Source organism: Micromys minutus, assembly GCF_963924665.1.
Source record: "Micromys minutus genome assembly, chromosome: 28".
NCBI lineage: Eukaryota > Metazoa > Chordata > Mammalia > Rodentia > Muridae > Micromys > Micromys minutus.
The window spans coordinates 19950528-19962844 of record NC_137963.1 but is presented as its reverse complement, the minus strand read 5'-3'; the positions used below and the strand labels follow the sequence as shown (position 1 = coordinate 19962844).

Below are 12317 nucleotides of genomic sequence, written 5' to 3'. Positions count from 1 at the left end.
TCCCCCCACCCCCTTATCCCCCCCACCCGCCCTCACCTTCAGGTGCCCTGGCTCTGTTATCACTGGCTTCCCAACTGCTGCCCATGCCACACCGAGCCCAGCTCTCCTGCTGAGCTTTGGTCATGCCATGCTAGCTTCAGCTCTTTCTTGCTGGGACTTCACCAGACTCAAACAGAAACAATACTACTCTACGGCACCCCAGAGTCTAGTCTGAGAAGACAAAGCAAAGGATACTTTAAAATGTATTTTATGGCTCTAGTACATTTTATTGTTTTGTTTTAGAGGCCAACCTATTGTCAGAACAGGGTAGACATGTGTTACACTTTTCAGATTCCAAAAAGAAGAGAGGGTAATGTTCAGGTGGGTTAGTTAAAAAACGTGTTAATAGTTTCTCATTTTGCTATCATATTGTGAACCACAATCTGTTTAATAAGCAAACCTATTATTACTCACCTCAACAAGCTGTTCTTTCTGCTCAGAGAGTTTACAGGCGTACTCAGCTAAAGCTTCCAAATTTCCTTCTACTCCAGTAACTTTTAATGCTTTTAAAACCACATGATCAGCGTGGAATTTTAACAGGTCGGCTGCCAGCTGCAAGGCTGTACAGTGAAGCTGAGGAAGACAGTGGAAGGCATTAGAGCAGGAACAGGGACAGAAAGGCTGAGGACCCACCACCCAGCAGAGAACCCCCAAAGTGCTGAGGTGGAGGAGTCTGTGTGTGTGTGTGTGTGTGTGTGTGTGTGTGTGTGTGTGTGTATGTGTATGTGTGTGTGTGTATGTGTGTGTGTATGTGTGTGTGTGTGTGTGTGTGTGTGTGTATGTGTATGTGTGTGTGTGTATGTGTGTGTGTATGTGTGTGTGTTTGTGTGTGTGTATGTGTGTGTATGTGTGTGTGTGTGTATGTGTGTGTGTGTGTGTGTTTTGTGTGTGTGTATGTGTGTGTGTATGTGTGTGTGTTTGTGTGTGTGTATGTGTGTGTGTATGTGTGTGTGTGTGTATGTGTGTGTGTGTGTGTTTTGTGTGTGTGTTTGTGTGTATGTGTGTGTGTGTGTATGTGTATGTGTGTGTGTGTTTTGTGTGTGTGTATGTGTGTGTGGGGTGTGTGTGTGTGTATGTATGTATGTGTGTGTATGTGTATGTATGTGTGTGTGTGGGTGTGTGTGGGTGTTTGTGTGTGTGTATGTGTGTATGTGTGTGTGTTTGTGTGTGTGTGTGTGAACAAGCCCTGGCCACGTGGTGGAGAAGCTGGGACTCTTCGCCTCTGCCAGCCAGGCCTCCCCCACACAGCTTCTCTCCCTGTTGAACGTCCTTGGGACAGAATGAAGAGTTTACTACTCAAGGTCTGGTGACATGGATCAGCTGTGAAAAGTGCTGACCGCTCTTCCAGAGGGTCTGGGTTCAGTTCCCAGCAGCCACAGGACAGCATACAGCCACCTGTAAATCTAGTCCCAGGGGCTCTGACACCCTCTTCTGACCTCTTCGGGCACTAAGCATACACTTGGTGTCTAGAAATACATGAAGGCAACAAAGCCACAGACATAAATTTTTTTTAAATTTCAATGTTAAAAAAAGTTTAGTGTTCTGACTAATAGAGGCCTATGTCATCAACTACTATAAGTAATGACTACTAGAGGCCTATGTCATCAAGTGGGTTTTAGGAGACAGTAGTACAGCTCAGTCAAGCCTGGATTTAACTGCCAGTACCGGATAAATAAAAGAAACAAAAACAAAAGGCGACAGTTGGAGTAAACAGCTCACCAGTGTGTACAAGGGCCTCAGTCTAATTTCCAGTATTTAAAATTTTCATTTTAATTCATTTCTGGAAAAAAAAGGCATCACTGTGTGAGCCAATGAGGTACTGGGTAAAATCTTGTCAACTACCTGTGTCATAACAGGGCCGCTGTGACACCTGGACAAGCCAGAGCCAGTGCTGGCTATCAGGAGGGAGCATTTTCTTTTTTTAATTATTTATTTATTTTATGCTAGTACACCGTAGCTGTCTTCAGACACACCAGAAGAGGGCATCAGATCCCATTACAGATGGTTGTGAGTCACCATGTGGCTGGGATTTGAACTCAGGAACTCTGGAAGAGCAGTCAGTGCTCTAACCACCGAGCCATCTCTCCAGCCCAGGAGGGAGCACTCTGGCTTCAGGCAAAAACAGCACTATGAAGAGTAACACAGTCCTCACGCTGTGTTTGTCTCATTTTCAGTTGTAACTCACAGTAGCTATCTTTGGACAGCTCAAGACATCTCTCTCTCTCTCTCTCTCTCTCTCTCTCTCTCTCTCTCTCTCTCTCTCTCTCGCCCTCCCTCTCACTTGATCGTGTGTGTGTGTGTGTGTGTGTGTGTGTGTGTAAATTACATGGCAGGTTTGGAATTGGGTAAGTTTTAATAAAAGCATTACTTTAAAGAAATCCTGACTTTAAGTTAAGTCTGTTAGAAAGTAACTGGAGAGCAATTCAAATGACACGGTAGGACTTTAAACAGGGGAGCTGTCTGCATATCAAGTCAGAATAATCACAGCCAAAAAAAAAAAAAAAAAAGACACTAAGCTACTTTCCTGTATGTCATAGGATTTTAAAGGACCTAATTTAGCCAGCAGGGCCTTAGAGAGTATCTAACACCATGTCTTTGTGCAACTCGTCCGTCCACAGTGGCTGAGTGCCTTGCCAAGGTCTTCTCGCTCTTAGGAAGGTCGTGAGGACAGCTCATTAGCAACAAAAGAGGAAGCAGCCAGAACAATCACTCTGCTCTGCCTGCAATGTCCATCCTCAGAGTAACAGACTAAGGCTATGGGGTAAGGAAACGAAGCCTGCAAGGAATTCATCCATCGCCAAGGGCCTCACAGGACCACAGCTCAGCATTCCAACATTTAATTAGGTCTTCATATGAGGAGATCAAACAGTCAGAAGAAGCACTTCCTTCTACACTTAACAGGAAGCTTAAAAGAGGTCTCAAAGGATGTCAGTCTCTGGTTAAAATATGAAAGGCATCACCTACACAATACACAGCACGGAAAGAAATACCCAGAACCCAATTTCACTCTCCTGAGACCTGGACCTGCTTCAAAGCACAAGGAAAGAAAACAAAGCAGAGATATGGGAGAGGAGAGGTTTTTGTGAGGAGGGTCTGGGAGGGACAGTTTGACCTAGTAGTTACAGTATTGAGGTGCAGGGACACAGAACTTCTGAAAAATCTCCACAAGGCATCCATAAGAGGGAAGGTACCGCCTCTACTGTAGGAAGCCATGGTGCGACTGCCTGTCACTGGGCTATAGCTCAGTGGTAGGCACTTCCCTAGCATACATAAGGCTGCATTCCCAAATCTCCAAAAACAAACAGCAAAAACTGGCTCCAGGCTATGACACATAAGGGCACAGGTCACAGAAAACTGTCCTCCCCAACTTCCCAGCTTCCCTCTTTGTGCCTCAGCTTTACAAAAATCGGTATCAGCAGCCAAAGCCCAGAATGGCAAAGGAAAGAGACTCTGGGCTCCATAAACAGACTTTATGGCTCATAGCAGATTTGGGGTGCTGGGGGATTGTGAGGCAGTCCTACAGCTATATGAAAAATGACACACCCACTCTGGAGGGAACCTTCAGGTTCTTTCACTGAGAACAAACCAGAGTTTGGACATCTGCACAGAGGGCCAGACAGCACCTATTTAGACTTTGCTGGCACAGAGACAGAATGTAGCTGCCCTGCTGTGTGCCCCAGGGAGAGAACAGTACATGTTACACACAAATGCACAGTGTCCCCAGACAGTGCTGATAAAACCAGATGGCCGTGGGACAGTATAACAGACCTGATGGAGAAGTGACCTCAGGACTCACAATTCCAAGTGCCCAAGTCAGTCATGGATGAACACAAGGAACAAGGAAATCTCAACTCAAGGACGTTTAAAAAAACAACAACTTTAACGTCAACGAGGCATATTTTTCCCCAAATGCTCGCACTTTAAAGATACAGTCTGATGGGTTTTGCAGACACATAAATCATAGAACTACCTCTACAGTCAACATGTCAAACATCTCCATGGTCTCAGAAAGACCACCTCTGCCCCTCTGCAGTAAATATCTCAAAGCTTTTGATCCCATGAAGCCACTGATCTGATTTCTGTTGTTGAAATTTAGTGCTTCCTAACCTAGAATTTTTTTTTTTTTTTTCTAAATTGAAACACACACTTGCTCACTCTTCTGTCCCTGGGTTCTTCACTCAGTGTGCAGTGTGGTCTGTGATTCACCTCACTGCAGTGTTGCTGGGCAGCGTTTGGCAGAGCCATCTTAAGGTGCCTATCGACGGCCCTTGTTGATGGGCACCTAGGTGGTTCCCAGCTACTGTGACTAAGGCTGCTGTGTGTGAGCTTTGAGAATGAAGGTGTTAATGAGTGTGAGCTTTGAGAATGACGGTGTTAATGAGTGGTGGCTTCACACGAGTGCCCACAGGGAAAGTTGAGCATTCCATAGGCACAGGAACATACATGCACTTCACATGTATCCTACAGCCTGAGGCTGTGTCAAACTCCTTACTTCTTTCCTTAGCTCGTCCAGGCTGTGGCTGATCTTCAGAACAGTGAGTTCTAGCTCCTCGCCAGCGCTCTTTGTCTTCCTGCTTTGCTGGAATTTTGAGAAGTACACACATCGGTCACTTTACCTTTTTAATCACTCCCAGTCAAACTGTCCCTATAAATTATAGTGCTTTTTAATGCCACTTGACGACTGTATTTTTCACAGTAACTATAAACAAGTGAATTTTCAGAACCAAATGATCTTTAATAATCTGGGTCTAAAATGAATCTCTTTTAGTTTTAGCCTAAATGTCCACCCTTTTGTTTTTGGCACAGCTGAATACCAAAATTCTGTCTCTCTCTAAGGAGTTACACAAGCCTTTCTTTCCCAGGGAACCCTGAGCCACCTAATCTAAGTCAGGCCTCTTTCTCTCCTACTGTAACTTTTTCTCCAAGTAATTATTGCAGCTCAGAACCATATACTTAATGGTTTTTAGTTCTTGTTTGTTTAAAGTCTACCTTTCCTGCTGAGATTATGCAAGTCACAGGTATTCAAGTCTCTCAACCAGTAGCTCAGTGTCAGTCCCGATGCCTTCTGGGAGCCTCTCCAGGCCCTTCCCAATTCTAGCTTCACTCCCGGTTATGTCTTCAGCATGGGGCCTATCAAGACACTTAAGACAAATTCTTTGTGCCCTTGTCCCACCTCCGCCCGAATTGTTCTATACTGTAAAGTCCTGGTGGACAGAGAGTTCTGGCACCTGGCAGGGGAAAGACATTCAGTTACAACTGGAGGAAAAAAGAACACACAGCACTTCTAACACACAGAAGGCAAAGGCCGAGTGCTTTGGAATGTGTGAAGTGTGTTAGGTGTGGAGGTAATAGTAATAAAATCACATCTCCGACCTGAGTGTTTCATCACAAGAAACTCAGTATCTAGTGTGGAGCCTAAGATCCATCACTAAAGCACTAGGATCCATCACTAATGCACTAGGATCCATCACTAATGCACTAGGATCCATCACTAATGCAGCCTCCTCTCATACGACTCATACACAGTTCAAGGCAAAGCAGTGCTCACATCCCTCAACGGATTTTATTAGGGCAAGACTCCCAGATAAAGTGCACTGTAGGAATGCCAAGGAAATATCCCCCAAACCTGTGACTTCTCTCCACTCTTTATATAAGGTGCCAGAACATGCCTTGGGCCTCTGTCCCCTCAACCTCCTTTCCGCAGTCTACTGATATAGGACATGGGACAAACTTTCCGTGTTGTGACATATTTTTACCCTCCCTGCTTGAACAGCCTCCCATGTTGAAAGTATGCTACCCGGGCCTCCTAAGTGGCTGCTGGCTGTTACAGTTCAGGACCCGTCAGCCAGGCCTACCCTGATCGTCACTGCATCTAGACCTCAATGGCCGTTCTAAATCAAGTCTGTAAATCAGCTGTTAAGTGCTCGGGGTTAGATACATCCCAGTGGAATGGTACCAGCAGCACGTGCATGTCCCAAGGGCCTCCAAAAGGTTCATTCCTCCGCTAAAGGAGCATTTGGGGGAGGAATTTTCCAGAAGTGAGCTTGGCAGAAGAACGGGGAGAGCAGGGAAAGAGTCTGCAGCCTGAACACAGCACGTGCTGTGAGCTGAGGGAAAGCAGAGTTCTGCCCACTGGAATGGCACAAAAGATAAGGCATGCTTGTCATCTACCAATCGATGCATTGTCCCTCCACATCTCCAAACGTTAGGGAAAAGCTACCGCCTAGGATGTACTCTAACACACGGTTCTTACGGCCTGCATCCACACGGAAACCAGCTGCTGCACTTCTGTCCTCGCCTGCGTGGACACTTCCAAGATTCGCCCCCTGTGCTCGTGGCTGGTGTAGGCCGAGTCAGTGAAGTCCTCCACTCGTTCCAAGATGGCCTCCAGAGCGGCAGAAAGGCTCTCCTTAGACTCAGGGTAAGCATTCTCCCGAAGAGCTTCAATAGTCAACTGAGAGCAAAGGGACACGCATCCACGTAAGTATCCCGAAAATGGGCTACAAGTTCTAATAGTGTCCTGAGATGTGCTGGCAAGGCTTAGGAAGACTGCAGCCTGCATCCAACTGTCACTAGAATCTCCAGTCACCTGGGAGGGCACTGTGTTCAGGAGTCATCACTGGCCACGCAAGGCCTCATTGCAAGAACTGTTACTAGAATGACCTTCCCAGGAGATTACTAAGCAGACAGGTGAAGCATCTACAGCTCAAACAAAATCCCAAGGAGGTCTGCACTCAAGTGGGAAGCTGTGCTAAATGTAACAATAAAACCCTTTAAAGCGACATGGATAGTAAGAAACACACAATGATGACTGAGAATTGAAACCTAAAAGTTAATCATGTGCAATTCACATCATTTACGTTACTGATTTTTATTTTTGTTTTAGACCCAGTGCTTGTGTGTGTGTTTGTGTATGTTTGTGTGTTGTGTATGTGTGTGTGTGCTTGTGTATGTATGTGTGTGTCTGTGTATGTTTGTGGTGTGTATATTTGTATATGTTTGTGTGTGTGTTTGTATATGTTTGTGTGTGTGTTTGTGTATGTTTGTATATGTTTGTGTGTGTATGTTTATGTGTGTGTTTGTGTATGTTTGTGTGTGTTTGTATATGTTTGTGTGTGTTTGTGTATGTTTGTGTGTGTGTGTATATGTTTGTGTATTGTGTATATGTGTGTATGTTTGTGTATGTATGTGTGTGTCTGTGTATGTTTGTGTGTTGTGTATGTGTGTGTATGTTTGTGTATGTATGTGTGTGTCTGTGTATGTTTGTGGTGTGTATATTTGTATATGTTTGTGTGTGTGTTTGTATGTTTGTGTGTGTGTTTGTGTATGTTTGTATATGTTTGTGTGTGTGTATGTTTATGTGTGTGTTTGTGTATGTTTGTGTGTGTTTGTATATGTTTGTGTGTGTGTATGTTTATGTGTGTGTGTGTGTTTGTATATGTTTGTGTGTGTTTGTATATATTTGTGTGTGTGTATGTTTATGTGTGTGTTTGTGTATGTGTGTGTGTTTGTATATGTTTGTGTGTGTTTGTGTATGTTTGTGTATGTGTATTTAAACAGTAATTTAATGAAGTTGTACTGGTCCTTTTAAGGCTATTAAACAGTTCACATAGACATGTCCACTTATTCACAGTAAGCGAAGAACAGAAGACAGTATTAAATTTCTCTCTGCAGATTCTTTTCTCCCTCAAAAAGAAACCCGAATCAAGGGAAGCATAGTGTTCCATGCCAATAATGCCAACAGTCATAAAGCTGAGGCAGGAGGATTTCAGTTTGAATTCAGCCTGAGCAACATGGCTGGGTCCCATGGTGGGAGCGCCTCCTCAGGCAATGGTCAGCAAAGAGAACAATTCTCCCCCTGCTTTCTTTCACTCCCTCTTCTGACCTCAGCCTTCGCACAAGATCAAGGTGCAGTGAGACAGGAAAAGAAGCCAAACCTACTCTTTACTCTTACCTTCAGCTCTTTAATCGCAGTAAAGATGCTGACAGATGAACTGTCAGTGTCACCATTGAGTCTGCAGTCAGTCACGATCTCAATGACCTTCCCCAGGGCCACTCTCATTCGGTCAAACACTCCTTCTTTGTTCTTATGGGCTGACTCACAGCTGGGATGCCTGAGACACGTCTTCAGAACAGTTGAGGTTTTTATTTTAATAACACCGCGTACCATGACACATTAAAAACCATACAGAGAACATGCCATGCTAATAAAAATGGTTCTTTACCCAAGTCTCCTGGGACCCTGGCTCCCCCAGCCGCCTCTCCTCACTAGTGTGGAAGCAGGATGAGTAAAAAGTGACAGGAAGGTTAAGTGAGCAACCAGAGAGCAAACCTGCATGTTCAAACATCAACAGTACGTTCATCTTGATCACGGGGATGGAAACACCTACTACCACTATCACGATTAAAACTGTCTTACACAGTGCTGCCTCGCACAAGCAACAACCAGAAAGGAGTTGGGGGAACAAGGTGCAAGATGGAAGTGGCTGAATCCTTCACTTTTAAAACATGGTGTAAATAAAGACCTACTCCAGGCTCTAGATCCAAACAGAACGTTCTGCCTCTGCTTTTGTGGCTTTGCTAATCCCAGCACATCAGTAAATACTTGCAGAAGAAAAGGCAATTCTTTACACACTGACATAGAGACATTTACCAGCTTGTCCCTGAACTGCCCCAGTTGCTACTTGGAAACATGCACTCCTGGCCCATCATTTTATAAAAGTAGAAATAGAAAGGAGAGGCCGTGATTTCATGGAAGAAAGCAGTGGAGTCTGTATTCCGCACACTCCCCCGCTTCCGCTTCACCAATCCTGCCTTGCCCAGCTTTTACTAGATCCTGTGGCCTGCCAAAGCCTGCAGAGGGGGTGTGCCTGGCAGCTCTGTTCACAATACTCAATCCACACTCTCTTCCGCTTAGCTGCTAATCAAAGCAGGCTCAGATTCAGGAGCTGGGGAAGGAAGGCCAGCGTTTGTGATCATAGTAACAGAATCATCTCTTCAAAAACACCAAAGAGGGCTGGGGTGAGGTTCACTGATGGAGTACATGCTTAGCAGGCAAAAGGTACCAAGTTTGGCCCTCAGCATAAGAAAAAGAACAGAGGAAACAAAGCTAAAGTGCTTGCTCAGATTTTCCCCGTCACTGACTGGCGTGGGTGACAGCGAAGGCTCTTACCTTTGAGGCTGTGAGGAGCATCATTGTACCTTTTTCTAGCACGGCCCTCGCCACGGCCATTCTAGCCTTCTGCTTCTCATCTTTCAAATCCTAGAGATGAGATCAAATCCCTGGGTAGTCTAAGATCATACAAGCAACTCGATCTTCTGAAAAGCCATTCACTCATCAATAACGTTCAAAAGGGCCAGTCACACCGTTCAGAAAGGAGCTGCGAAAGTTTCCAGAACCGTCTATGCTTTAGTGAAAATGGTCACGCCTTTCACCCACGGTTTCACTCTCTGAGGTTGGCGGCCTGAAATCCATGTGTCTGTGTTACTATCTGCCTCCTCCCACATCCTCTAAAACAGAGGCTCCAGGGGGCAGAGGCTTTGGCGGATGCACTGTTATATCCCCAACAGCCAGTAAACAAGTTATGAGACTGCTGGATATGAAGAATGAAGCTAGCCGATGGCTATTTTCAGCATATTTTGACCAAATTAAGGAAGAAAGGGCTTGAACTCTTGATGTAAATGCTAAGAAATCTTGTGAGCCAGGCAAAGCAGTTACCGAACACCCCGGTGGGAAAATGACTACTTCCCTATATCCGATGGGTTAAATTTAGCAGCTACTTCTGCCAGGCATGTTGGCGTATGCCTTTAAATCCCAGCACCAGGGAAGCACAAGCAGAAGTATCTCTATGAGTTGAAGATAGCCTGGTCTACACCGTCAGTTCGAGGCCAGCCAGGGCTACTTACTCTTCAGCTACGCTTCAAGTACTCTTCAGCACTTCAGGGCACAGGTTTTAAAAGATTCAACCACAGTCTTACTGGACTTGGTAAAAATACTCCTTTACCAATATTCTCCAGACCAATTTTCTTTTCTTTTTTGATCTTTGAAGTAGGGTCTTACCATGTAGCACAGGCTACCCTGGAAGTCACTAGGCTGCCTAGATTGACCTTAAACTCATAGTGATCCTCCTGCCTTAGCCTCTCAAGAGCTGAGCAGGGCAGTGGTGGCCCACATCTTCCTACCACTTGGGAGGCAGAGGCAGGCAGATCTTCTGAGTTCAAGGTCAGCCTGGTCTACATAGCAAGTTCCAGGACAGCCAAAACTACAAAGAGAAACCCTGTCTTAAAATAAATAAATAAATTCAAAACTCCATTTAAAAAAGAAAAGGAGGAGGAGGAGGAGGAGGAAGAGGAAAAAAAGAAGAGGAGAAGGAAAAGAATCCCAAGGGTTAACATTACAGGAGTGAGCCACCATCCCGGCTCCATACCAGATTTATGACTACAAATCAAAATAACAGTGAAAGTTTTCCAGTTGTGTGGCCAGCAGGAAACAGCCAAAAAGGGCTACACAGGCTCTGGAATCTGAGTCACGCAAACGTCACTCCGGTGATCCAGAAAATGTTAGGTGATGAACTGTCATAAAAATACTTTATGCTCATCGTCTTTGTGGGGAAGGTGAAGACAGAGGATGGTGAGAGAAGAAGAAACAGGAGTGAAACAGTGTAAAAAATACAAGGACTTCAGAGCAGAGCACAAAGTGCAACAGGTGCACATAGTGTGAGTATGTGTGTACGTCTGTGTGTATGCATGTGTGCTCACATGCATGCATGGGTATGCATATGCCCAGGAGTCAGTCATTCCCTTCCACCGTGTGGACCCTGGGGATTACATTCAGGCAAGCGCCTTTTTCTGCTCAGCCATCTACATCCAGTTTTTTAAAGGTAAATACCAGTCCTCGGCCTGCCATGCTCCAGACCCATGCTCATCTCCCAACTGTAGCTGCAACCAGGAAAGCTCCTAGAGGCATCTCGGTACCACACGGCAGACCCGATGGGTTCATAAGCAAATACCTCCCTGGGAAAAGCCTATTCTGGACATGATGTGGTTGTCCACCTCCTCAGACTTAGAAGTGTTGGTCTGAATTGGGAAGTAGGTCTGGAAGAACAGACATCAAGTTGCGTTTGAAGAATGATAGGCTTTAGGAATAAATTTAACCAAACTCCATTGGTTAGCAGAGTGCCCTAAGATAAAAATCCCTTCACCTCAGACTCAGTTTTCTTACATAAAAAAATACCAATAAGAACACCCAATTTATAGGGATGCATTGAATATTAAGATCAATCATGTATATTAAATACCTAACATAATATAGCCAATGCCAAAGGAACAATGCCATGTGTTCTTAAGAACAAGGTCATAGATGTAGTAAATGAAGAAGTCAGTTCATTGATTACAAAGATCACATTTCCACCCAAAGTAAAAGGTCTGAGTTTATGTGAAGATGTCTCAAAGTGATAAGTACTTACATTTTGTCTGTCCCCCGTTAGGTGTGCAAACTCCACCATTTCATTTCCAAACTGGCTGAATATCTGAACAAATTCCTGAAAGCTGTTTACTTTCTCTAGCCTTTCCATGGTTGCAAGAACCTGCAAAACAGAAAGTATTTTATTGTTGGGAACAAACAAGAAAGGGACTGAGTGACAGGAAATGGGAAGCTAGAATTCCATGTGAATCAGGGAAGCAGAGAAAACACACACACACACACACACACACACACACACACACACACACACACACATTGAAGAAGGACTACTAAGACAAAGCTTAGAACCATTTAGAGAACTGATGTTTAGGTTTTAGGATACAGAGATGTGGGCTTGTTTACAAATTCAAAGGAAGAAGTAAATCTTAATAATTAAATAGGGCTTGGGGAACTAAAAACCATTTGCAAGAAGAAGGCAGAAGGGGACAAAGAGCAGAAGGAGCAGAGAAGTAACTAAAACCTCTGGTGTAGGGACAGCACCAGGGACAAACAGTTCTGAAAAAGAGAAGCCACTGCTGGGGTGAACCACATTTCTAGGGGTCTCCCAGGCAGGCCTCTGACCTTCCCTATTGGATTAACCCTTAAAAGAACATGTCTCTGACTAGAGGTAGATTCTGGGTTTTGCAGGGTCTCTTAATGCGACAGGCTGGCCTGAGACTCTCTACACAGACCCTTAGTCTGGTTTTGAACTCATGATAATCCTCCTGCCTCAGTCTCTCAACAGTAGAGATTACAGGTAGAGAGTCACAACCCCCTTCCTGCCCTCAAGATCAATCTTACCTTTTAATAATAGTAA

At 44.7% G+C, this 12317-nt stretch overlaps 1 protein-coding gene across 2 annotated transcripts in view; it reads right to left on the bottom strand.

Annotated features, from left to right (window-relative positions):
• Nucleotides 1-12317, bottom strand: part of CTNNAL1 (catenin alpha like 1) — a 51258-nt gene that overhangs the window by 15196 nt on the left and 23745 nt on the right. For both annotated transcript variants that reach the window (XM_080939943.1, XM_080939944.1), the window contains exons 4-9: nt 11505-11624; nt 9212-9301; nt 7994-8164; nt 6293-6493; nt 4532-4618; nt 454-612 (exon numbers count right to left, since the gene is read on the bottom strand). In XM_080939943.1, coding sequence (XP_080796069.1) covers nt 454-612; nt 4532-4618; nt 6293-6493; nt 7994-8164; nt 9212-9301; nt 11505-11624 — 828 coding nt within the window. The remainder of the gene's footprint in view (nt 1-453; nt 613-4531; nt 4619-6292; nt 6494-7993; nt 8165-9211; nt 9302-11504; nt 11625-12317) is intronic.